Raw genomic sequence first — 24992 nt, forward strand, 5'->3', positions numbered from 1 at the left:
ACATTTTCCTATACCACGCTAGGAGTATGTCACAGTCTTCACGGAGAGCAAGGACCCTAGCACAGAACGCACAGGGAACACTTCAGGAACTCAGACCATTTTACTTCTACAAACTGAGAATCGCAGGAAATTTGAGTTAGAAAGACTTCAGGAGTTGTCATAGAATCATAGAATCACTAGGTTGGAAAAGACCAACTTCAAGTCCAACCATTGTCACTACATTACAGAATCTCCCTGGCCAAGGCAAAGTTTATACAATGTCATTCCTGGCAGATTTTTTTTTGAGAAGGTTTCCACTGATGGTGGCAGCACGGCTCCCAGAAAAACTACACTGATGCTGCTGCCACAACCACAGCAAATTCTCCCTCATACCTAACCTGAACCCATTACTTGGCCCCTGACCAACTAAGACTGACAGCTGGGATGCGACCTATTTGGATTAGCAACAGGGTGCAAAATTGAACAACACAGGTAGTTTGACAACTGGGACAATCTACCACAGGCTGTACTGGAGTCTATGATGGGCTGTTTCAAATTAGGATACCGGATGTCTTTAAATTATCACTGTGTTTCAAAAAGAAATTAATTCAGAAACATCCTCTACATAGTGTACACCCTGCAATACCGTGCTATATTATCCCATAATTGGTTGCTAGGTCAGGATTGCAACCTGGCAGGTTCCTCTTCCTTGCCTAATTAATGTTTTTTCCTCATAGCTCAGTGCGAGACTTGTTTTTTTTCCCCCTGCAGATCTTCATCTTCTGCGCACACCCCCTCACCACACAGACTTACTCCCTCTCCCCACAACAACGATCCAGCCCTTTGCATGCAGAACAACTGCTGTTTGCTCAAGCAGGCTGACACGAAGTTTCTAACGAAACGAGCCGTTCTGTCTGCCGCACTCGAAGTGCTTCACACTTGGCAGCCCAGGCCAATTTGCCATTCAGATGCTGTACTTTTCCCTCCTGCCTAATCGGCAGCCCCGCAGTGACATGACTCATGCCCTCCCCTCTTCTTAAAGTACGGACTTTCCTGGGGCCAAGCCAACACATGGCCCTGTACAGAGGTGTGACACGTGAAGACTTGGCTCTTGCAATGACAAATCCTCCCCTACTACCCGATTAGGCTGCTGCGCTACACCCTGACCCTGGCGTTTGGCTTACAATAGGGTGTGAGCTCTTCAGAGCACAAGCCCTGTCTGTCTTCAGCTGCGTAAAGCACCTATTAAGCCATGGGGCAAGATCCAAAGCACAGTATCACCCTAGTCATCATGCAAATCTTTTCTCCCTAGCACCCTCAGCTATGCTCGGCCAACTTCCTCCTGTATTTTGGCTCTAAAAACATAGCTTCTTTCTCATCCCAGCCAATGATAATGCTCTTGTAAAATCAGGTATGAATGCCAGCTGAATTTGGCTTCCCTTGCCCTGCGAGTGACCACACATTGTACCAGCTCCTAGACAGAACAGTACCAGCAGCACTGGAAAACAACAGACTGGAACAAAACAGACTATATCAAAATAAGCATAGACAGCAGTTCAAGGGAGGTGATTCTGCTCCTCTGTTCCTCTCTTGTGAGACCTCATCTGGAGTGTTGTGTCCAGTTCTGGAATTCTCAACAGAAGAAGGATATGGAACTCTTGGAATGGGTCCAGAGGAGGGCTACAAAGGGCTGGAGCACCTCCTATACGAGGACAGGCTGAGAGAGTTGGGCTTGTTCAGCCTGGAGAAGAGAAAGCTCTGAGGAGACACTATAGTAACCTTGAGTACCTGAAAGGGCCACAAGAAAGCTGGGGAGAGACTTTTTACAAAGGCTTGTAGTGATAGGACTAGGGGGAATGGGTATAAACTGGAGAGGGGCAGAATTAGACTAGACATAAGGAGGAATTTCTTCACTATGAGAGTGGTGAGGCCCTGGCACAGGTTGCCCAGGGAAGCTGTGGCTGCCCCATCCCTCGAGGTGTTCAAGGTCAGGTTGGATGGGGCTTTAAGTGACCTAATCTAGTGGAAGGTGTCCCTGCTTATGGTTTGGTATTGGACGATCTTTAAGGTCCCTTCCAACTCAAACCATTCTATGATTTTATGATAAACAAGAACAAACTGGAAGGGGTTTGCAGAAATCCAAAATTCAACTAGACCGAGATGTCTGGCACAGTGTGTTTGGAGAAATGAAAGGAGTTAGTCTGCATAGCTCGGCTGAACAATACAACTCAACGGCTATAACCTGGAATCAAAGGAAGATGAGAAACTACGCTGGTTCAGGGAACTGGCATTAGAGGTAATGAGGTGACATGAGTTTGGAAAACGAGAGCTATTTGAGCAGTTAGCAACGGGGTGTGGTACCTGGTTCACCTACACCTAGACACGAAGTTGCAGAGCAGGGGTTGGAAGCTTGTCTTTGCGCTGCCCCTACACCCACGTATGCCCCTATACCGGCACTCGCTGAGACCACCCTGCCCTAGTTACATCCCACAGTGTCTTGTGGGGACATTATTTGTCCCAGATAGGACACGAGTCTTGCAGATTTCCCCTTAGGACGGCTTAAGGTTGTACATGGGGAGGTGCTAACGGTTGTGTGGCTTGTTGCAGCTCTCAGAACACACAAGGCTTTGGCTCTTCTGAGGACCACGCTGCTTCCAACACTGCACAGACAAGCCGTACCCAAACACCCAAACCTTTGCCAGCCCTCAGGAGTGGGGGAATCTTATCAGATCAGCTTCTGATTTCCTCTCCTTCCACAGCACAAGCATGCAAAGAAGTAAGATGACATTTTGCTTCTTGCAGAGAACAGCAGATAACTTCGTGAGATTAAAGAACAACCTCCTCTCCCACAGAAACGATCTCCACGTGGCTGGGCAGCAACCTGGCTGGAAGCGTGCTGCTCGAGCGCCTCTCTGTGGAGCTGAGCTCCTCTTCCTCCCTCTCCTCTTCCTCCCACTCCTCTTCCTCCCTCTCCTCTTCCTCCCACTCCTCTTCCTCTCTCTCACAAACCTCAATCCACCAACTGATTTTTTTTTTATTTCCTTTTACAGGAATACAGAGCCAAATTGCTCCCGTTATACCCAAGTAGCACCTCCGAGTTCACTAAACTTGGCACTGCCAAGCTGTGGCAGAACTCTTACAGTACCGTCTTTTGATGGAGATACTCCTCAAGGCCTTTCTATAGTTTCCAGCAGCAGAATAGCTCAAATGGGCTCAGACTTACAGCTGCCTAGTGCTCACAGAATGTCCAGGAATAGAGGAATAGCTGGCAAGGGCATTGTCTTTGGAATAAGCCATCAAGTGCCTCTGGTCCTCTCCAGAATGTTCTATGGAGCTCAGCACACAGCTCCATCACCGACATACATGTCAATACACCGACCATACCAATGTTTCTGTATCTCTTCAAAGAAGCAGGAAATAAATAGTCCCCTGCTGAAGTCATGAGTAAAAACAAAGGCTCTTCATCAGCCTCCTGCAGCTGCTTGTTGTTTTTCTTTCTCTGTAAAGCCTGCCAGCTCCTGGTTATCTTGGCCAAGCACATGATTAGGGTTTTAGAGCAGATTCAAATTGCAAACAAACAAGGATATCTTGAGATAAATAACACACAAACTGGTGGATGCACAGTACATCTAGCTGTTTAGTAGGTCCTGTTCTGCCTCTTTTTCTGATGCTAGGCAAGCTCTGCTCCTCTTCTGGATGGAAAACAGATGGAGTAGGATTAAAGGCACAGATCCCCGAGCCTTTTACATTTGCACAAATAGCAAGAATTAGACCCAGTGCTGTTTGAGGGGACACAAATTAGTCGTGCTGGCTCTCTGCAGGGCAGGAAACAATTCAGAAACAGGAATTCCTGCCCTAAGTAATCCCCTATGCCCAGTTATGGCAGAAGGGCCATTCTTTCTTAACCTACCACAGAAACAAAATAATTAAGTTGTTACTGTCACCACAGCAAGAGCAGAAGAAAGGAACAAGGATTGTTACTTGTTCATTTCAGTGCTGAACCAGGTGGCTCAGTTTAAACGGGCATTGAAGGTGGTTTGAGCTAACCCGCTTGACTTCGCTCTGAAGCAGATGGCAAGGGCTCACACAACCCAGTATCAATATCTGTAACAATCAGAGCTGTGGATCTGTAATCTGTGGCAGATGGAAAATGACAGCACAAAAGGCTTTTACTATGGCCCTCAAAGCCCTCCACAAAGGTAGCAAATAGGAAAGTTTAATTCAAATAGTTTATACTTCTCCAGAGCAAAACCAGGCATCTGAAGCTGTGTAACTAGTGGAATGATTCTTCCCTTTCCTACTTTCACAACAGAATCGTTGACTTTATTTCCAGAGGATAAGCTGAGACCTCTCATCAAAATTCAATCCAAAATAAGACAACTTGCTATGAAAACCTGAAACAGGATCTTGGCATGTGTGCGTCTGCACAGCTCAGTCTGTGCTGAATCCCTGGCACCCTGCATTGATGTTCTGATGAACCTTTGGGGGTTTCCCTACAGGAAGACTTGGAAAAAATACAGCTCACCCATGCACACATATTGAAAAAGTTGCTGGCAGACTTGTCAGATTCTTTGTGGATTAGGCAGTCATCCTGGAAGTACCATCAGTTGTAAAAAGACTGAGGCTTCCTCATGGCTTCTATGCTCAAGAAAGCATATGTTTGTTATGCTTGAGAATGGACGTTTTAGGTCACCTCCCCTAAAGCAACTCAGGTTCCAGAGGACTCCTGACTGCCTGAAGAGCGATAAAGATGCCCAGTGCAAAATGCACGTAGGCTGCCAGCTCCTGATTGAGAAAACAAACTCTGCAGAAAATGGAGTAAGAAAGAAATACATGGATGCTTGGCCCTGCTAGTTCATTGTCCGATGTTGCCTGTAGGAGGGATGCTACAGCTTTTTATGGCCTTTAACCAATGTGCTGGCCATGCTTCTGGCCTGCTTGGCTCTGCATAGCCTTGAGTCCTCCAAATCCCCTAGTTTGTACTCAGTAACATCAGTTCTTGGTTCTAACACCGGTTCTAGCTTGACCGTAACCCAGAGAGCTTGTCTGCACATTTCCAGGCTGCAATTCCTAATCAGTGTTATCCCAAATCTACCTGCTTTGAAGTCAAAAGAAACAGCTAGGCTGGGGAACACACTCTGCAGTATCGCTGCTGCTTGGTGCTCCTATGCTCTTGGGAACGCCACCTTCATGGCTGATTTGCTGCCTGGTTTGAAAAGATCAGGTCTCTTGCTAAGCACAAGGATGTTGCTGCCTGTCCACCTGGGTCAGAGCAGAAGACGAGACAGCCTCAGCAACAGAAGGACAGAACATCAGAGTTTGATAAAATGCCAGTCGTACAAACAGCAAGAGACTTGCACTGGAGAAAAGGCTTTATTAAGGAGGGACATTGTAACATACTGTACAGTTCTGATGCTCTAGGTCTCCAGGAGGACTCAAAGATCCAGCAAAAATCCTTAGGTGAACCACACGAGTGCTGGGCCTGCCAACTCAGTGAGAGGCCTTTCCTACTTCAAAACTCTTCCATCAGTAGTGTTTGTCTCTGATGAAGAGGGGCTGAACCCTGCTGGAACAGGCAGAGGATTAGGTAAGGAGAGAGGCAAGGCTGTGACTGAGCAGTGGCAGGCCAGCAGCTATTTCGGATAAAAAATTGCCCCAAGCTGAAAAGTAGTAGGATAGATGTTAATAGAGTTGCTGTCAAAATATTAGAGCTAAGATCATGGGTCTGCAGGACTGTGATAGTGCAGAGTCTGCCCCTCAGGATGCAAGGCTGACTAGGGCTTCTTCTGTCCCTTCACTTTCTGTCTCTCCTTGTCCATGGCAGCTGCTTGTGCTTGCAGCTGACTCCAGTACTGCTCCTCAAGTCCCAGCAGGCTCTGCTGCCTAACAAAGGAAGAAAAGGGTGGTTAAAACAAGTCCCTGCCATTCCTCCAGTGCTCAGACAACCTTAGACTGGTTCCCCCAAGGGCCCCTGGAGCTCATTGCAAATTAAGCAGTTAAGGCTTCTTGTGTCCAAAAAACCTCATTTATTCCCGCATGCCACTCAGCACTCAAGTTTACTGCTCTTGAGAGCAATGACCTCCGTTATTTCTCTTTGCCTGTTAGTCACTGTAGATACAGCTCTCAATGCAGCTGTATTTGCTCTGCTCTGGCTCTGGTACCCAGGGAGCAAGATGGAAGTGACATCTCCCCGGTGTAAGGCAGACAAGAGCCTCCTCTCCAGCTTTATGAGAACGAGGGACAGAACTGGTGGCTGGCAGCATAGGATGAAACTTTCCTGCACTTAACTAGCCAGACACCACCACAGGATTCACCCCGGAGATAAGGAATCAGAGAAAGCTATCAGGTAGTATGTGCTGTAAGGCCATATCTGCACCCACCTGTTCCATTTCAAATTAGAGAATTAAGGTGTAGTGAAAAGAACAAACAGAATACTATTGACACGGACCTGGCTCCAGGTTCCCAAAAGCAGTGATTCAAGGATAAGGTGACCCAATAAGAGATGTCACATTGCCATCTAGTGACGGCATTAAATCAATGCATCAGCTAAGCTCTCCCCACAGCCTCGGCCTGAGGGCTCTGGGGACCTTCTCAGACCGAGAAACCTTCGACACAAATTTACTTAAACATCAAACGAGCCTAGGAATGGAGGGGAGGAGCAAGGTACAAAGAGATCTCAGCACTGCCTGGCTATGGGGTTAAAAGGAAGACGCAGACACCTACATGAGGATCACCTCCCCTGACAAGCTTGCACAAACGCACATAACAAAAGTTAGAACTAGCAAGCCTTCTCTACCTGGAATGACAAAGCATCCTGACTTACAGCTGTTAAGTTGTTCTAGGAAGGACAGAAGGGAGAGGAGGAAGGGTTCTGTGTGGCTGTCAGGAAACCAGCTTCCTGAACATCACCCTTACTGAGACATAACTCTGTCAGAACACACAGAATCATAGAATCGTAGAACCCATAAGCTGCAGTGTGAGATCTTGCATGGACTGAGCAACACCACAGCTTATAATAATGCAGGTGCACTTACCTATAAGGCAGAAGGAGAATCTTACCTATCACATAAGAAAATGTTACATCTCTCAGCCAATGGCAGGTTCTGCAAGGATTTGAAAGGTAAATCTAGTTCCTTCAGGAAAGCCTCCTTCAGTGGGTAGGAGTTGAAGTCAAAAAGGAAGATGGTGCTATGACCGGCTGTGCTCTGTGCGAATGCATCTGCCTGCTGCTGCTCATCTCCTAAACAGAAACAAGAACAGCAGGCTATTGCATCAGGAGTCATCCAATAATAGGATCAAGGATCTTAGCACAGGTGAATGCACCCAGTAACCATGCATCTAAGGCCACTCCAAGGTGCTACCCACCTCGAAGCAGTAAGCACCAATTCACACTATCCACTATGAACACTGGCTGCCAAGGGGATGCTACAGCATGAGAAGGTGGAACACTGAAGCAGTAAACAATCTGTGATGTGGCAGTGTTCATCAGGGACACCGTGCCATCCCAGGAGAAGAAGAGGGCCTGAAACAGCAAGTTGACACTTACAAACATGTAAAAGAAGTGAAAAGCATTTCCGGGAGAGAATACGGAATGATATTCAGGACTTCATTTCCCCAACTATGATGCTGTTTTCTTTGCCTGCCCAGTACTCACAGAACCATAGCAGATCAAGGACAGGACATGCAGGGATCTTGGACTGGAATTGCTGCACGCCAGGACTGGAAAAGGGCAGCAGTGCAGGTTAGAATTGTTCTAATATAGGCACGGGTTGCTCTGGCAAGTGGCTTTTAGCCCTTTTCTCCCCATTCCTGAAAACTTTCTGAGGCAATTTGAAAGGTCTGGCTAGACTTGTGCTTCTAACTTCTCTTCACCATGAGATGCCCTCTCATATTTGACCCTGATGCCTGAAGCTTCATGGCTGAACCCTCTCATCTTTGCAGTTGGATCTGCCCATGTGCAGAGGGCCTCCAGTGCCTCCCACCTCAGTGGTCAACTAGAGGACGAGGGTGCAACAGGATGCTAAGTAAGATCACAGAAGAAAAATCAACCTTTTGAGAGTGACCAGCTACATAGTGACCTGTAACCAGTGCAGGAAGTCTCCATGCTAAAAATAGCTGGAGGCTGGGAAAGGATGTGAGGGCAGCACCATATCTGATTGCCCTGTTCTTTATCTTGTAGGCATTCAGTTACAACCACCACTGGAAACAGGATCCAGGGCCAGAGGGACCTGTGTTCTCACTCAGTTCGTAAGACAGCCAGCAGTAATACTCACTGCATTGGGGAATGCCACGACAGGCACCACCACACTGACAGCAAGATTTGGATCTTCAGGGCTGTAAAACAGATTAAGGTTTATACCACTGTTTCATGTACCTGACACATACTAAGAGGCTGTGATGATGACAATGGCAGTTTGTGGCACTCAGGCTGGTATAAAGTTGCTGCGGAACCCTTTCCCTGTGGAGACAAAGCCTGCCTCCTCCTGGGCAGGAATTCCTGAGGCCCATCCCTGTGCAAACCTGCCTAGGAACTAGGTTGGAGATACAAATCCTCTGTCTGCCATGAAGGCATGAAACTGCCTTCCTGCCTTCACAGCAGCACTGTCCCAAAAGCTGACCCTTCTCAAACCAAGGGGATAAGTGAACATAAAATTGATAGAAAGATGGCAAGAAATGCTTATTATGACTTCTAGGGGAAAGTTATGCTGGCAAGGGCAAAAGAGAGAGGAAGCAATTCCCCTGGGTACCTGGCAGAGACCCAGATAGCTGAATGTTAGCCCCAGAGAAGTGCTACAAGCCTGTGTGTTCTTCTGCATAGAAGAATCTAGAAACATCCCTAGTTCTGGCATAACCATTGGATTTCAGCCCTGGAACTGGCTCTTAGCAAAACCACACTTGCTGCTGATAGTTACATGGCAGAGCTATCTGGGTAAAAGCAATATAAAGTTCTCTGTTCCACAGATCTCTGGGGCTCCACGCTGGATCTGACCACTATATGACATGGTTCCTTTGGCTGGAGTGAGGTCTATCAGAGCCTACCTCACCTGTCTGCAAGGAGAGTGATGCTGGACTTCCCGGACATGGGTGCTTTCACCAAATAGAAAGAGCTGTCTGTACAGAGCACTAGAAGCTGCACAATGGGAAAGGCAGGATCTGTACAAGAACAAGGTGTCTCACTGCTTGCAGCTCCAGAACTCTGTAGGAAGTGGATACTACAGATGACACGTTCCTCTAGAATGGCAGTCACAGACAGTGGGTATCCTGAAGAAACAGGAAAAAAAAATACAGCCATTGAGGAAGAAAAGGACCTGTCAATTTATCCAAGAAAAGCTGAGCTTTGACTGCTCAGGGGCAGCAGCCATGGGAACAATCCTGATGGCAGAAGAGGATTCTGCCACCAGGAGAATCCCTGCATCATGGCAGGATGACACTAGCACTGATGGCAGCCTGGACTGTGATGCTACAACAGCTTCAAAGATGACCTGACAGTACAGTGGCAAAGCAGTGACTGTCACTGTCTCACAGCCACCGGGCAAGATGATCATCAGTCCTCACTGCAGCCATTCTCAGCCCCTGCATTGATGTGGATGGGAATGGTTCTGCAAGGATTAGGGAAGTCATGCTATGCTGGCATCATCTGGCCAAGCATCCAATGAACAAGTGATTCCCAACTATTCTCAGATTTACCTGTAAACTCACTGCCAGTTCCTTGTTCACAACAAGCCAAAGCCTCAAACTCCTAGGGAAGGGAACAATATTACCCACAGTGATCCCAATACACAGTCCCAAAGGGCAAGCTCACCTACGTGTTTATTCCAAATGGTTATTGTTGCATCTTCACATGCCAGTGCTAGGTACTTGGAGCAGGAACTGACAGCCGAGCACACAATTGGAGCTGCACATGGCCACACAACATCAGGTTTTGGATCAGAGTCTAAATAGAAGGACATGAAGAGAGACAGCTGTGAGAAGCCACAGAGTATTCTCTCTCATGGTACTAGCATCCAGTTTCCCAATAAAACATGCAACATCCCAGGGTCCCTGTCAGAGTGGCTTCACTCAAAACACTGCCAGTCTGTGCAACATGGAGCCCTGCAATCCAGCTTAACCTACAAGATCCTGGGCAGCTCTCTTCCTTGTTCTATTTCCCTGAGTCAAGATCTGACTGAATGGCAGCCACTGGCTACTGAATACTCCCACTCCCCACAGAGTGCTCTGCTAGAGAAAGCAGGGCTTTCTTACCCACTTTCTCCTTGAGTGGACAGTTAAGTAAGTAAAAGCAGAGATTGTGGCTTCCATCCCAGTGCACACCAATGCCAGCTGGAACATCTGGTACAGAGAAGGGGACAAAAAAATGAGAGAAGGAGACTTGGGAAAAACAAAGGAACAATTCAGGACAGCAAAACGCCATTAGAACACTCTCATTAGGCTCTCATTGTTTCCCTGACAGGACTTACAGAAACTCTGCTCACTAAACCAGAATAAACTTCCCCTTTGTTTGTTATTTTCATCTTGCCTATATACCTCCTCATCTTTTTTGGTGTTTTGAGGCGGGGGGTGAGGGGTGTGTTTGTTTGGGAGTTTTTTAACTGAGGAGCTATGCTTGCTTGACACTATGCCAGTAATTCACTTATAATCCTTAGGGCTGACATTTTTATCCAGGCTTATGTCCTTGGAGATGGAATTTATACAGTGAACCCAAGCCAGAGCTATTGAGCGCTAACTGGATCTCAGTATCAGGCAATGAAATGCTACACAGGTTAACAGCTTTCTGCCCATTTGGATTACCTACCTGGCTGTACTTTCATCCCAGGTCCCACCTGTAGTATTGGGCTAGGCAGGAGAAAATGAAAAGTAGCATGTCTGAAAAAAAGAAGAAGTATATGTAAAAGAAAGACTTTGATAAGTAGGCAGCACTGTGACGAGACATGAAATGGTTCCAGCCCCCTGCCCTGAAGCTTTGGGATGAAGGAGGCAAAGTTAAGACAGAGGCTTCCATCTACACTTGAAAAGTGTTCAGTGTTGATGTGTCATGGACTGAAATCCTGACTGGTGCTCCCACTCACCTGGGGATTTCCTCCTTGCTCTGTCTCTTACCCTCAGCCTCCAAATACTCCCAATAAGTGCTGCGGAAGATTACTTCCTGCTGCTCCCACTGGGAGTCCTTGATTAGGTGATTGAACTCCAAGCCAAGCACACTGCCATCATCTACTTTCTTCAAGGCATCCAAAGGGCTTTTAAAACTACTGCCTGGATTGGGAACACAAAGGAAAAAAGGCACAGCCCTGGAGTAGGAGACACCATGGAGAGCTCAGAGGCACTTTGACCATCCCTTTTTCAGGGTAGCATTGTCTTGAGGAAGGACACACTGCATCTTCTGTGGAACTTCCATTATCACTAGCTCATTTTCCAGTATTTGAAGACAGGGACTACAGCAGGTCATCAGAGGACTCAGTTCACCTTGCCTTTCTGTGGCAATCTCCCTTAGAGTCCCAGCATAAGGTCTGATTTCTCCTCATCCTCAGCATTCTCCTATGAATCCAGTGACAAACCAGGGGTGTTGTCAGGCTTCTAGGGTCTAAGAAACAACATCCTCCCTCCCTGGTGACAATGAAGCCAAGGATGTATGACACCCTCTTCAAGATACACCAAAGTGTTTTGTGCTAAGGTGACACGTGAGATGGTCTAGTAAGAAGCAAATCCCACTACAGGCTTACATGTAACTCCTACAGGTCAAGAAGGGATCAAGGAGCACATTACTGAAACTTTCTGTCCTGTTCTGTAGTCATAAGCTCCATGATTCTTTTGCCAACCAAAGGAGGTTGCAGGTTGCAAGTAAAAAATTAGTCCTGACCTGTAATAGGTTTGGGTGGCTTCACTTTCAGCAGCAGCACTGGGAGACTCAGCTTTGCATCAGCTTTGTTCACAGACTCCTGCAACAGAAAAATGTCAGCCTAAAGCTGTGTTGTGCCCTAAGCTGCTAAGTTTTCACCTATTTGTAGGAATTCAATGCTTTCTAAAGGAAGTGTATGCAAAGATTGCCTGATGCTGCCTAGGAAATACTGATTTTAGGCTCCTTCTTTAGGCCAAAACACAGAAGCCTGAGGAGGAGTCACTACTTTCTCAACAACATTGCAAAGGATGTCCTGCCCAGACATCTTCTGTCTTTGTGCCCCAAATAACCTCTATTTCTGACCTTATTATGCCTCTGAATTACTCTTGTTGCAGCACAGGCCTGGGTGGGGCACAGCAAGGCTCCAAAAAAAGAAAAGAAAAAAAAAAAAGGAAAAGAAAGAAAAAGAAGCAGGACTAAAGGTTGCAGAAGGCTGCTGGATACAAGAACCAGATTTTACTTTAGAGACCCCAGCACTGGACAAGGTCACACATGTTCTTGGCTGGCAACAGAGAATCCTAACAGGGAACCAGCACCAGTGTGTTCCCACCACCCCTCTCTACCCCGCACACATTGACACTTGGCTAAATAGAAAAGATCTGGCTAAATAATCAACCCTGTCTGAGAAGAGGCAGCAGCTTGGGTAGTTTACCTGGAATCAGCAAAGAGGGAGTGCCTGGGTGTTTGCTTTTGGCTTGGCTAAGTTAAGAGAGGTGTTTGACCTAAAGTTAGGGCTGAGAAGCAGCTCCCTCTTAAATGGCCAGGAAAGCCTTTGCTGAAGGAAGAGGGAAGAGTATTGAGACAGGTATCACAGGGGGTTAGCTGGAGGTGCTTGGCAGGAAGTGCTTGTGAGTTGAGAGGTGAAATCTAGAAGAGTGAGAGCAGTGCAGGAGAGGGTTAAGCATTGACTCAGCTGTTGAAATTCCCCATAAAAGCTCAGGACTTTCATTGAGGCCAGTTACAGTCACTGCAGAACCATCTCCATGCAGGTCCAGACTGTTCTGCCAAAGAACCACAGGTGACAGTGGTTAGTGCAAACAGACCTTGCCCTGCTCAGGTGGGTTCATCTGTGATCCCACCAGCCTCCTCTTGTCGCAGTCTAAAACACAAACCCTGGTTCAGATTCAGACTAGACACCCAACTGGAAGTATCAGGCCCAATTCCCACTCCTCTTCACCCTTCCCCAGTAACATAAAGGAGAAGCTCTGTGGGAATACCCTTATTTAGGGCCTCCTCAGATGGGGCAATAGTGCTGGGAAAGGAGCTGCCACTTTCAGGGAGGGGCAGCAGGAATGCTAACCCTGGGACCAAGGGAAGCTTGTTGGAAAGCCTGTCTTGGGAGAGTATGTCCCAATGACACAAAGGCCTTATGCAATGTGGGATGGGTGGCTATAGCAGCTGTAGAGACACATACACCACCCCCCTGGGCTGACACACTTCTTCAGCCTGCATCTTGCTGTCACTGTCTGCAGAAGCAAGGCTTGGGGAAAGACCTGTAGGCAAAAGGGTATAAGAAAAAATAGCACAGCGGGAGATGGAACTGTTTTGTACCACAGATGTCCAGTTCGATGTCCTCTCCCTGCAAGCCAGTCTTGTTGAGGCTCTCGAGCTCTTTTCCATCTCCTTCAGCCAGGAATCCTTAGGCAACTGGTAGATCTCCAGCCAAGTTTTTGTGCTGTCTGCGTTGGGAAAGCGTGTTGAGCAATTGGAAATAAGGAGAAAAGGTCTTTCAGACAAGCAGCCTCTGTTATCTTATATCACTAAAAGAAGATGTGGGTATTTTTTGAAATACAAAATCCCTGTGAACTCCACGCAGCCCACCTCTCATCCCACGTAAGCCTTGACGGACTTGACTGAGACTGACATCTCAGCCTCCAGCTCAAGTCCCTGAGGTCCCACATCCACCAAAGAAATTCCATGAAGCAATTCAGTCAATGAATTTGGCCTGTACCCTCTGAGCTGAAGTAGAAAGTGAGACATGGTCTCACACCAGTTCTCTATGGATGCTACATATCTTATTCTCAGCATATGTCCAGGCAAATTCCATAACACATCGGTCCAGAAAACCTGCTAGCAGCAAATGGGTTGAAAAAGCAGCTGCCATGAAGCAGAAAAGTGCTGTAGCAAGGAGTTTGTTGTACTATTTTAAGCTGTCTGGCTTACGTCTGCAGAGAAAATTCTTTAGGTCTACAAGTTTCCAGCATCCAAGTGAGCCACAGCAAACCAGAGGAAGAACTGAGTTTGGTACTTCTGGAGAAGGTGGCAAAACCTACTTTCACAGAGCCTTCTGAGAGCTGGGAACTGCACTGACCAGTTCCAGAGAGTTCACTTTGCAGATCAGTCCCGATCCACACCAGGACTTTTGGAGAAGACAGGGAGTGGACAGAGCAGTTAAACTGGAAAAGGGGTTGGGAGGGTTAGGAGCAGTGTCCCTGGGAACCCAGAACACTTGGAGCATTTTAAAAACATTGCTGCCAGCCCCTCTGAACCGCCATCACCCAGCACACCATGCTCCTGCACTTGCCTTGCAGCAGGACTCCAGCGTAATCACCTCCCTGGGAGAGAACTACCTCCACACAAGTACTTCGCTTGCTGGTATCCTTCTGCCAAAGAAAAACAATCTGGCATCAAAGCAAGATCACTGATTCAGAAAGCTTCATGGCCTTATGCAGTTCTCATCAGGGTGAAGGCCAGATTGTTGGAAGAGCAGGAATAAAGATTGGGCAGCACTCTTGTAGTGCTCCTGCCCGCAACAGAAATTACTCAAGACAATTAGTACTCTTCATGACAGATTACTTACCAGCCTGTGCCCAGTGTCAATGGAATTAACTAGGTGCTTACCACTTCATTTAGGATTTTAATGAGTAGGAAGCTTTCCTTGTGAAAGCAGAAGAGCCAGACAAGCCCTGGAATAGAATCACAGAAGCAGCATTAGCAGGAGGAGAAAAGTGAACTGATGGTAGTCATGCTCTTGGGAGGTGGCTGTTACAACACATGCAGAAGAGTGAACAGGGTGACATTTTTTTCATGGGCTCAAGGAAGAATATTCCACTGCTTCCAGCACTAAACTTGTCTTGGCTTCTTTATGGCAGCACCAGCAAACATTTGCCTTTACACAGAGGTGGATAAGTCAGTTTGAAAAGTATCTCCACCAGCACAGATGAAACAACAAACTAACCTATTTACCATAGGGCTGTGCAATTACAGGTGCAGAAACAAAGCAGAGGCAGGAGGTTACACCAAGAAATAGTTCTTTCTGTGCAGTCCAAGGTGTTCCTAAAATGTACTGCACTTCACTCTCAGCTCTGCACCTGCCTCTACTGCTCCTGAGAGGACACCAAACCCGCGCCCTCTAGTAATCACAAGGCCCTAAAGACCACTTTGATGCCCCACAACCCATCATCTAACACCCTTTTTGCAGGGATTTCTAGGAAACCTGTCAGCCATTCTAACATTCCTCCTGATTTAGCACTCTTCCACAATGCAGCTGCCGACTCTCTAGCTCCAGGGCACAGCCATCCCCAACTGGGTCAAGGAAACCCACGCTGCACTAACCCATTTCATCCACAGCAAGCAGGACATGGAGCTCATTCCCCAAATCTGAAGCATGGATGGCACAAATCTCTGTCTTGACTTCATCCCAAGCACTGACCTCCTTACAGTCAGACACATTAAAGGCAGCCAGACCCACAGACAGACCGACAAAGATGTATTTTCCAGACACTGCAAGACAATTGGCTCTTCCAGTTACCTACCAAGAAAGGGAAAAGATGAGTGTACCCAACAGCTTCCCCAGTGGAAGATACATCAGCCATACTAGCAATACATTCCTAGCCTTTCACCAACAGAAAATGCTGATCTATTCTACAAGGGAAAAATGTTTGCATGAGCTTCTGTCAGAAAAGCAGGGGCGGGGCTCTCATCTCTTGTCACAGAGACTGTTCTGTGTTGGGAATGAGAAAAGTCTGCTCACACCTTTCCCCATCCGATACAAATAAGGGGCTTTAAAGGCCAGGAACTTGGGAGCACTCAGCCCACACGTCACTAATGCAGAGCTGTAATGAGATGCTGAACTCCTCTGGGCCATTGCAGAACACCAGCAGACACCAGTGTATCCTCCTGGATGCCTTCATGTAGAAACAGGGAAGGCAGCACTGCCTGTCTGCTCACAATACTGCCAGTAGGGTTTTCACCATTAACACAAGAGCTGAGTTTGCCCATTTATATGCTACTGACTAACTACCTTCTCCTCAGCAAACAAGGGTGGAGTCAGCCTAAGAAGTAGAAGGTGAATTTAGGTCTGTTTAATATCTACTTCTCTCTTTTTTAGAGAGGTATGACAGACGGATGGGAAGCAGAACCTGTCAGACAAGCTTAGAAGCTGCAGGCTCTTGAAGTGAATCAGTGAGATGGTGATGGATTCAGAGGAAGGTGATGAACAGAGAATTGTAAAATCAACATGGATATTCTCTAGAAAAAACTGCTATGGTGATAAATACTACATCTGCTGTGAGGGGCTCTGTACCTGAAATTCAGCTGTAGGGAAGCAAGTTGTGGGCTGGACCTTCAGTTTTTCTGCTTCTCGGAGCATCTCCCTTCTTTCAATGATTTCCATAGCATTCTCAAAAACCAGCATCACCAGTTTGTTGACCATCCTGAAGGGCTGAGGCAACGCATCCCACTTTCTATCAGGATCCTGCAGGAAGAAATTTTCCTCATCTTCCCTTAGCCAGTCCTTTTCAGATGGCGGAGGAATCTTTAAGGAAAGCTTCCGGATATACACAGCCATGGTTCTGCCTTTCCAGATGCAAAACACTCCACAGATGCAGGAATCACAGCAGATGCATTAGAACGAAGGATCATGCGGTATCTACTCTTGTAAGGTAATAGGGGAAAAGAAAAAGAGGATTAATGATCTTTATGAGGGAAAGGGGGTTCGTTTTAGTACAGATATCCAGAGCAACCCTGTTCTATACTGCTCATTTCTACTTACTGCATCACCTCTGTTACTCAGGGGTTTTGCCCTCCTCTGGGAACACAGAGAGCCATGGGCTTCTACAGGTGGGAGTGTAAAAACTTTGGCATGAGTTTGTACAAGAATTATGACAAAGCACTCAAAACCATTACCTTTTCTTCATTAAAAAAGACTTATTCGACCAAGATACAACCCCAATAAACGACTTAGAAAGTGATTTCACTTAAAGCTTTAAAAGTCCATTTCCAAACTATCAGTTATGAGGTAACGGGGGGAAAGAAAAAGATGATTAATTACCTCCAAGGGGGAAGAGGGGTTTGTTTCAGTATAGATACCCAGAGCAACCCTGTTTCTACCCCTGTTACTGAGGAATTTTTCCCTACTCTGGGAACACAGAGCGCTTCAGGCTCCTACAGAAGAATCACAGAACCATAGAATCCCTAGATTGGAAAAGACTTCTGAGATCATCAAGCCCAACCGTACCCATCTGCTACTAAATCACATCCCTGAGCACTTTCAACACCTCCAGAAGAAGGGAGTGTAAGAGCTTTGGCATAAGCTTGTATAAGGATCACGACAAAGCTCTCAACCCCATTACATTTCCTTCATTCAGAAAAACTTATGCGGCCAGGAAACAACCCCAATAAAAGAGTTAGCAGGCAGGTGATTTCACTGTTAGTGTAAAACTCCATCCCCGAGCTACCGGGCTGCTTCCCGGGCCGCCCGCTCCGCGCCGGGCCCCGCGGGGGACGCCTTTAGCGGGGACACCGCCCCCGCGCCTCCCGGTTGCCGTGGCAGCGGCGCCGCGCGGGGCGGCCCGGGCGGGAACGCGGGCGGGCGCGGAGGGTTCCGCTCGCGGGGCGGGGCGGCCCCGCACAGCTCCCGCAGCCATGGAGGGATTCGTGGGCTTCACCAACCGCAGCCAGGGCCGCGACCAGCTCTGCCGGTGAGTGCGGGGCTCGCGCCGGCCGGGGACCCCGTGTGCCCCGCGGGGTGGGGTCTCCCCACGGCACCAAGGGGGCGGGGGGCTCAGCGGGGGCCCCGTGCCCTTCCCCGGGCTTGGTACCCCTTGCCCCTTTGCCTCCTGCTCTCCCTCTGCTCTCCCTCTGCTCTCCCCTCTCCCCTCCCCTCTCCCCCTGCTCTCCCCTCTCCCTCCGCACTCCCCCTGCTCTCCCCTCTCCCTCCCCTCTCCCCTCTCCCTCCCCTCTCCCCTCTCCCTCCTCTCTTCCTCTGCTCTCCCCTCTTCCTCTGCTGTCCCCCTGCTCTCCCCTCCCCTCTCCCCCCTCCCCTCCTCTCCCCTCCCCTCTCCCTCCCCTCTCCCCTCTCCCTCCCCTCTCCCCTCTCCCTCCCCTCTCCCCTCTCCCTCCCCTCTCCCCTCTCCCTCCCCTCTCCCCTCTTCCTCCCCTCTCCCCTCTCCCCTCTCCCTCTCCCCTCTCCCCTCTCTCCTCTCCCTTCTCTCCTCTCCCCTCTCCCCCTGCTCTCCCACTGCTCTACCCCTGCTCTACCCCTGCTCTCCCCTTTGCCCCTGTTTCCCCCCTGCTCTCCCCTCTCCTCTCTCTCCCTGTTCTCCCCTCTCCCCTGGGCACACCTCGCCCTGGCACTGCCAGGCTATGAGAGACTTGGTCTTAAGCTCGGGAATAAACGCTTCCTGGCTGTTGCCATTGCTGTGAATTGTCCCTGTTTTACCTGTGCACCATTTTCCTCACTTTTTCCATTCCAGAGTCACTCAGTACACATGCATGTTGCTTAGCTATTTAATGGAGCATAAGGCTGATAAAAAGAAGCTGGTAGTGAAACTCAAGCAGTTGGAATCTAACATGAGCTCTAGCCGGAAAAGTAAGTACCTGGTGTCTAGAGGAATAAGTCCTTCTTCACTTGCTCCTTCCAGCTAAACAGCTTCCAGACTTGTGTTTTCTGTAGTTAATCTACCTGGAGCCACACAACGTCTTCTGGTATATTCACAACATTGTCAAAAGACTTTATCCCGGCCTTAGCTTGCTGGGCTAGATAGGGCCAAATAGACATTTACTCACTCCTCAGCCTGCTCTCCCTTTAAGCAATCCAAATTATAGAAGAACTAGAGAATTAAGTTAACAGTCAGCTGTTTCTGCAGAGATCAAGTTGTCATCTCTGCCCTTACAGACCACAGGGTTACAATGCAAGGCTGGCACATTGCACTCTCGCTAGTCCTTCCAGCTAATGGGTTGAGGTGGCCTAGTGTTAAAGATCATCATCCCAATAAAATGGGCTCTGAAGGACGCTTCTTCAATACAGCTTTTTTTTGCCCTATTTCACATATTAATCTACTAAACTATATAGCTTTCCATACTTTTCTCATAGTCGAACCATTTGCATCACTTCGTTCTGTGTCACAGTTGCATCCGTTATGGTTACACTGTTGCTGTGGTTGTGTTGCTTGCTTTCGGGTTGATCTTATACCTACTTATCAATTGCTTAATCCTGGAACAACTTCAATATATGAGGCAAATATTGTGATTTAATGTGGTACCATGGATTTGTTTTGTTATTCCAGCTAGCTTCAGAGTGTGGTAGTTTCTAGCAGAGGGGCCAGCTGGCTTATCAGCATAGCCGTAATGCTATTGCTTCTGCAAAACAAATCTCTAATAGATGTTGGGCCTAAATTTAGGGCTCTTGTAGTTCCACTGAGCGTAGGTGCTGCCAATATCTGTCACTGTGACAGTGCAGCAGGTTATGAAAAGTATTTTGCATAATATTGTATTGACTTTAATGGGGTGAAACCTATAACTAGTGGTTGCAGTGGGGTTAGTGCAGTAACACCTGCTGCCCACAGAGTTAGATGAAATCCAGCACAGCGTACAGCTGAGATTGGAGGCTCTGTTTGTGTTGCGTTTTTGCTGACACTGCCTTGTTCAGAGCCCCGGATGATGTTGGTCCAGAGTGCACCCAGGCGCTTCAAACAGAGTGGCAGGAGGAGGCTGTGAGTCCTGGCTATTGATGAGATCTGTGTGTGGGTTCTGGGCTGGTGCACGACTGAGATATTTACATGCTTTCATCGCTAATACTAGCTTCTCACACTGTGAGAAGAAAATGCTTAAGCATATAATGCCCAAAGTCCACTAAGTTTTTTTTTTAAAACTACATGTGGATAGTGACATGCCGAGTTGTCTTGCACAGGGCTGTGTCTCTGCAGTAACAGCCAGGCCATGCTAACCTTTGTGGGCTTTCTTGTAGTGTTCAGACTGGGCAACATGGTACACGCCTTGGTAGCAGCCAGGAGAACTAAACAGCTGCCAGATGTGGTGCCTCGCTTCTGCCTCACAGCCTCCAACCTGGCCCGTGCCCTCTACTTCGTCTGTGATGCGGCCCTGTGGCTGAAGAGCGTTGGGCTCCGACCTGACATCGATAAGCCAAAGTGGCAGAATTGGGCTACCAAGTTTTACTACTTTTCAATCCTGATGAATCTAGGCAGAGACTGGTATGAGATCTCCTGGAGGCTGGAACAGGCTCTACAGGGAGAAAAGACAAAGGACAATTCCTCCTGGGACAAACGCGATCAGGAACTGGATTGCGTGAAAGATGATGATGGTCTGCACAGCTTTCTCGTTCTGCTGTTTCAGATACTGAAAAGACATCCTCCTTTGCTGCTAGACTTGGTGAAGAATCTCTGTGATCTCTCAGGTCCTTTGGATACGCTAGGGATCTACAAGACCAACCCAGGAGTGATTGGTTTCTGTGGCATTCTCTCCTCCCTGGTGGGGATCCTCACATTAGCAAGCCCACATCTGAAGCTGCAACAGTGACATGAAAGGAGCTACATAGTATGCAGCAAGCCAGCAGCTTTGATCCTCTGATAGGTTTTTGTCCTTCATGTGGCACTTTCAAAATGAACATGTCTCACAGTAACCTCAAGATTAATTTTGTCTCCTGAAGGTTGTGAAATAGTCGCATAGACAACTGTAATACGTTATGATTCATAACTAACCTTGTTTACACTGGAAAGCTGGTATTCACCAATCAAAGGTTCCTACAGTCAGATTGCCTGTAGTAGGCTCAGGCAGGTTAGGAGCTATGGTCAAAATGGCCTTAAGTCCGACACGAGTGTTCTCCTGGGTTCGGGTTGATGGGTCTTGTCACCTATAGGCTGCAGTGTGAATGCAGTGGGACAGTAACTGAGGAGTAGTGTGATCTGACCTCCGGTTGATTTCTGTGTAACGTGTGCTAATGGTGCTGGATCTGTAGCCTAAGGAGTGCCACCTTGTGCCCCAGGAAATCAGCACTTTATTATTTTGCTTTAATAATGTGAGCCAAGGACTGTTGGCCCCTGACTTCTCCAGCAGGCCATGGCTGAGGGTTTTGGTGAACAGCGTGTGGGAGAAGTTTGTCTGAGTGCTGATGATGCTGTGATTTGTAGGGAACTGGGTTTCCAAAGCTGTGAATCTGGAGCCACTCACAAGCACTGAATTTCGTATTACACATGCACCTTAACTCCCAGATCCCTGTGATTCCAAGTGTAACAATTTTCAATTAATTCTATTGTGATAAGTAGCTTGATTTACTGTTTTAATTTTATGGGAAAAATTCCAGTATAGTAAGACGCTTTGGAACCTGCAGTTAAGGAGAGAAGCCTGGCTCAAGACTCATTGAGTCAGAAAAACTGCAAGGGTGTGTTTCTAGTTGTGTAAGGTCCCAGAGGGAAGGGAATGGAGTTGGTAATGATAACATCGGAATCCCTGTGAGAAGAAAAGCTTATTACTAGATTTGGGCATTTAAGGCTTAGATTTTCCTATCTGGTCCTCCCTATCCTTCCCTTTCATGACCACCTGGTGTGTTCCCTTGCTGGCTGAATGGGTTCTACCATTTGAAAATGCCATATGTTTACCCTGCAACTGCATTACTGCTCATCACTTACCTCACTAGGAATGATTGCCTGGCAGTGTAATCTGGGTTAAAGGGGAAATGCTGTGTCCGGCTGTCTAGCAGTTACATGGTATGCAGTCTTTGTTAACCCTGGCTTTGCAGAGTACCCATTCTGACACCACCTGAGAAAATTTGCACATTATATATGAGGTAAAATTACTATTTTGCTTCATCAGAGTTAGGCCTGTGTGCAGGGACTCCTTGGAGATGTGAGCAAAGACTGCTCTAACCTGGACCAAGGTATTCTCTTATTATTTATGATGCTGTCTGAATCCAGAAATTAGAAGTTGCTGATGTCCTTTATTAAAAGGAATTGAGTAGGCACAGTAAGGCAGTGCCCTAGTTTATGTTAACTCACTGTGGTCAGGCTTTGAATTACTTCCACTTTGAATCTGAAGTGCTAGTCTGCCAATGAAGTGTTTGAAAAAAAAGAGGTTGCTTGGCAGGATAATTAAGTGTGCTTGAAGACCAAATGTGGCCTGCAGCAGCTCTTCTTTTCAGTATTGAAATGAATACGATAAAAAGTAGATGTAGTGGCAGTTGAGACCATAATGGAGACTTACCTATGGGGTAGGTTGTCTTCAAGGGCTTCCTCTCTGTCAATGGAATGTTTTTGTTTCTTTACTCCATTTGCCTGTGAGCTCCTGGCCATGTGGGGCCCATCCCTCCCTTGTTCAGATTTGCTCATTATCCCTGCATGTAGCAACAACTGTAAGGAATGGAGAGGAGTCTTGATGATCAGGCAGTGGAGGTGTGGCCACCTTTTGTCTGCAGAATTTTGTTCTCTTGCAAAAAAAAAAATGTATTTTTAGTTTCTCCCAGGGGAGCCCTTGGATACAAAATACTTCTTTCGCTGGATTGTGAGCTGATTTCTTTTTCCCTTGTAGTTTGAAGGCAAAGAGAAAATGCATTGATATACTGATGTGGTCTCTAGCTAGATACACCTCCCTGCGCCCTGCAGAGAGAGAGGGGTGGTTTTTCCCTTGTGCCAAGTAAATTCTGTGCAAAGCCATGAACCCGGCTTTGATGTTTCTCCTCTAGAGACTGACATGGATTAGCAAGTTCAGACTCGACCTGGGAGTTGGAGCAGTGAGTTTTCAGCCTGTCTCCGCCTTACCTGTCATATTCTACATGACTTGGGTTGGAGCATACAGGAATAACTCTCTTAACTGGGTATTAAGCACTAATATTTGCTTTCTGCTCCCCAGCTGGAGGGTAGCAATTTAATGTACCTTAACATAATGTGACTGAAGCCATAGAATCATGATCAAATGGAGAAAATCCTTTTAGTGCCTTTTTTTTTGTATGTTTCTAATACAGCAGCTGGAACAAGGACAGCTGTTTGAATACAAGCAATAAACTGAGATGAACGAGACACTGTGTCTGTGTTGTGTAAAGAGATGCTGTAGGAGGAATCCTCCTTCCTACCTCTGAATTTTATGAAGGATGATACTGTTAAGGAGACGTTGCCTGTATTTGCACTTGGGTTATAGAGCTTCCCTTTGCAGTGGCAAGGTGGCAGCCAGATCTGTCAAACTAATTTACAATCCCCGTTTCAGTTGCAAACACATGAAGAAGTAACTATGTGAGCAGGAGGTAAAACTGAACATAAGAAATGCTTTGAAACAAAGGGACATTTTGAGAATTGCCATCAGCTGCCCTTGAGTACCAAGGTGGGAGCTGGAGCCCAGCCTAGGCACAGCTACCAGCTACGGTGGGAGGAACGGGTGCACCTGCATTTGAATATCTTATAAACAGCCTTTCAGTCAGATGGGTCTTAGTGTCATATGGCAAATCGCTGCAGTTTTTTTAACAACAAATGCCTGTTCAGGGCAGGGTGTGAAGAGTAACATCTCCAGCTGAGACAGGGAGGGATGGAGCTAGGAAAACCATTAAAACCAAACTTAGTGTTAGCTCCTATCCCCAGAGCCTTGCGAACTTGGAAGCTCCAAAATGTCAGTTCCTGAACAATGTATAAAGCATTGCATTCAGCAATGATTTAGCAAGAGTTTCCTTCTGAATTACTAGTCTTGTACCCATTTTGTAATGGAAACAATTAACAGGAGAGTGGGGGGGGGTGTGATATGCAAAGTGATCTTCTATTCTGCTTACAGATAAGGCCTTCCCAATGTTAATACTGTGCTTGGCATGGTATTTCAAGAAATGTACGAGCCATTCAGAATTCCCAGGTGAGCAGCAAGAATGATCAAAGGTCTGAAAACCAACATCTCCAGAGAGGAACCAAATGAACCAGTTCTGTGGGGGAAAGGTGACTGGAGAAGGGTGTGAGAAGTCATCCAGCGTCTAAAAGGTTGACTGCCAAAAGGAAGGTAATAAATTTATCTCCAAATCCAGCCAGGAGGTAATACATTTATATTGTAGCAAAGGACATTAAGGCACACAGGTGACTTTTTCTTGAATTGTAAGTAAAATAAAAGACTAAATGGATTGCCCAGGAAGGCAGTGCTTAAGTAGAAACTGGACAGACGTTTGCCAGCTGTAGTTCAGGGGGTGCTGATCCTGCTGTAAGGCACAGCTCTCTCTCCAGCTTCCTCCGAGACCTAAGTGCAGAGATACCTTGCAGGTCTTTGGGGATCTGGCTCATTCCCTCACTATGTTGTGTTAAAGGCTATGGAGCTGACTGCAGAAACAAGGGTATAAAACTACTTCCCTGCACCTAGATGATCTGTTGAGCTCTAAATATTGTCTGCAGAAATGCAAAAAGTATTGCTGGTGCAAGGTGGAGGCAGTGGTATCTTTGCACTGCAGAGCCTGGGGCTGGCACAGCCTTTGCCCTGGAGGAAGGGGAGGAGAAGAGCGTAGGCATTAGTAGGGCAGAGGCTGTGCTGTCTGGCTCAGCCCAGCTTTAGCCAAGGGTGGGAGAAGGTTGGCACGCCTCCTGCACTTTTAGCACTGCCAGCGGGGCTGGAAAATGTCTCATGCCAAGAAAGCAAACTGTTGAGCAGGCTGTTGCCCTTTGTCCCACTGTCTGAAGAGCACTGAGTTCCACCACAGAGCTGGAGACAGCCCAGGAGGTTCATATGCCTCCATACCCAGCTAGCACAGCAGGCCTTGGGCTGGAAGTGAGCTCCATGTTCTCTGGGAGGAAAGGGGGGATTCCCCCTCGTGTATGGTTTTCCCATGTCCCTGGGAAGTCTCCCACTCCCATGTACAAGCAGCACAGCCAGGAGCAGGGAGCCACAGGGCCCTGCTGTGTGCACACCTCTCTGTTTGAGGACTTGGCTC

At 47.4% G+C, this 24992-nt stretch overlaps 4 protein-coding genes across 7 annotated transcripts in view; 2 read left to right on the top strand and 2 right to left on the bottom strand.

The window, feature by feature from the left end:
* Window positions 1-24992, top strand: part of PLIN1 (perilipin 1) — a 92616-nt gene that overhangs the window by 60118 nt on the left and 7506 nt on the right. The window lies entirely within an intron of this gene.
* LOC138725915 (WD repeat-containing protein 93-like) lies at window positions 3450-12664 on the bottom strand. Of its 2 annotated transcripts, XR_011338324.1 has the most exons (11): window positions 11834-12664; window positions 11046-11229; window positions 10772-10842; window positions 10222-10308; window positions 9782-9913; window positions 9024-9240; window positions 8253-8313; window positions 7345-7501; window positions 7039-7219; window positions 5380-5862; window positions 3450-3671 (listed from the first exon to the last, which is right to left on the bottom strand). XR_011338324.1 is itself a non-coding variant. In XM_069867272.1 (10 exons), exons 3-10 carry the CDS (start codon window positions 10785-10787, stop codon window positions 5754-5756), a joined length of 960 nt encoding a protein of 319 aa, XP_069723373.1. In that variant the 5' UTR covers window positions 10788-10842; window positions 11046-11229; window positions 11834-12664; the 3' UTR covers window positions 5350-5753. The 2 variants fall into 2 exon arrangements, 1 of the variants encoding a protein (XP_069723373.1); XM_069867272.1 differs by lacking the exon at window positions 3450-3671 and having other exon boundaries at window positions 5350-5862.
* WDR93 (WD repeat domain 93) lies at window positions 15423-16661 on the bottom strand. The gene is made up of 2 exons (XM_069867282.1): window positions 16398-16661; window positions 15423-15623 (listed from the first exon to the last, which is right to left on the bottom strand). Exons 1-2 carry the CDS (start codon window positions 16659-16661, stop codon window positions 15423-15425), a joined length of 465 nt encoding a protein of 154 aa, XP_069723383.1.
* PEX11A (peroxisomal biogenesis factor 11 alpha) lies at window positions 16616-23131 on the top strand. Of its 2 annotated transcripts, none has more exons than XM_069867273.1 (3): window positions 16616-16755; window positions 18568-18683; window positions 20061-21931. In XM_069867273.1, the coding sequence occupies exons 1-3, from the start codon at window positions 16616-16618 to the stop codon at window positions 20627-20629; spliced, it is 825 nt and encodes a 274-aa protein (XP_069723374.1). In that variant the 3' UTR covers window positions 20630-21931. The 2 variants fall into 2 exon arrangements, with proteins under 2 accessions (XP_069723374.1, XP_069723375.1); XM_069867274.1 differs by lacking the exon at window positions 16616-16755 and adding an exon at window positions 17582-17793 and having other exon boundaries at window positions 20061-23131.

Source organism: Phaenicophaeus curvirostris, chromosome 12 (assembly GCF_032191515.1).
Source record: "Phaenicophaeus curvirostris isolate KB17595 chromosome 12, BPBGC_Pcur_1.0, whole genome shotgun sequence".
NCBI classification, from domain to species: domain Eukaryota; kingdom Metazoa; phylum Chordata; class Aves; order Cuculiformes; family Cuculidae; genus Phaenicophaeus; species Phaenicophaeus curvirostris.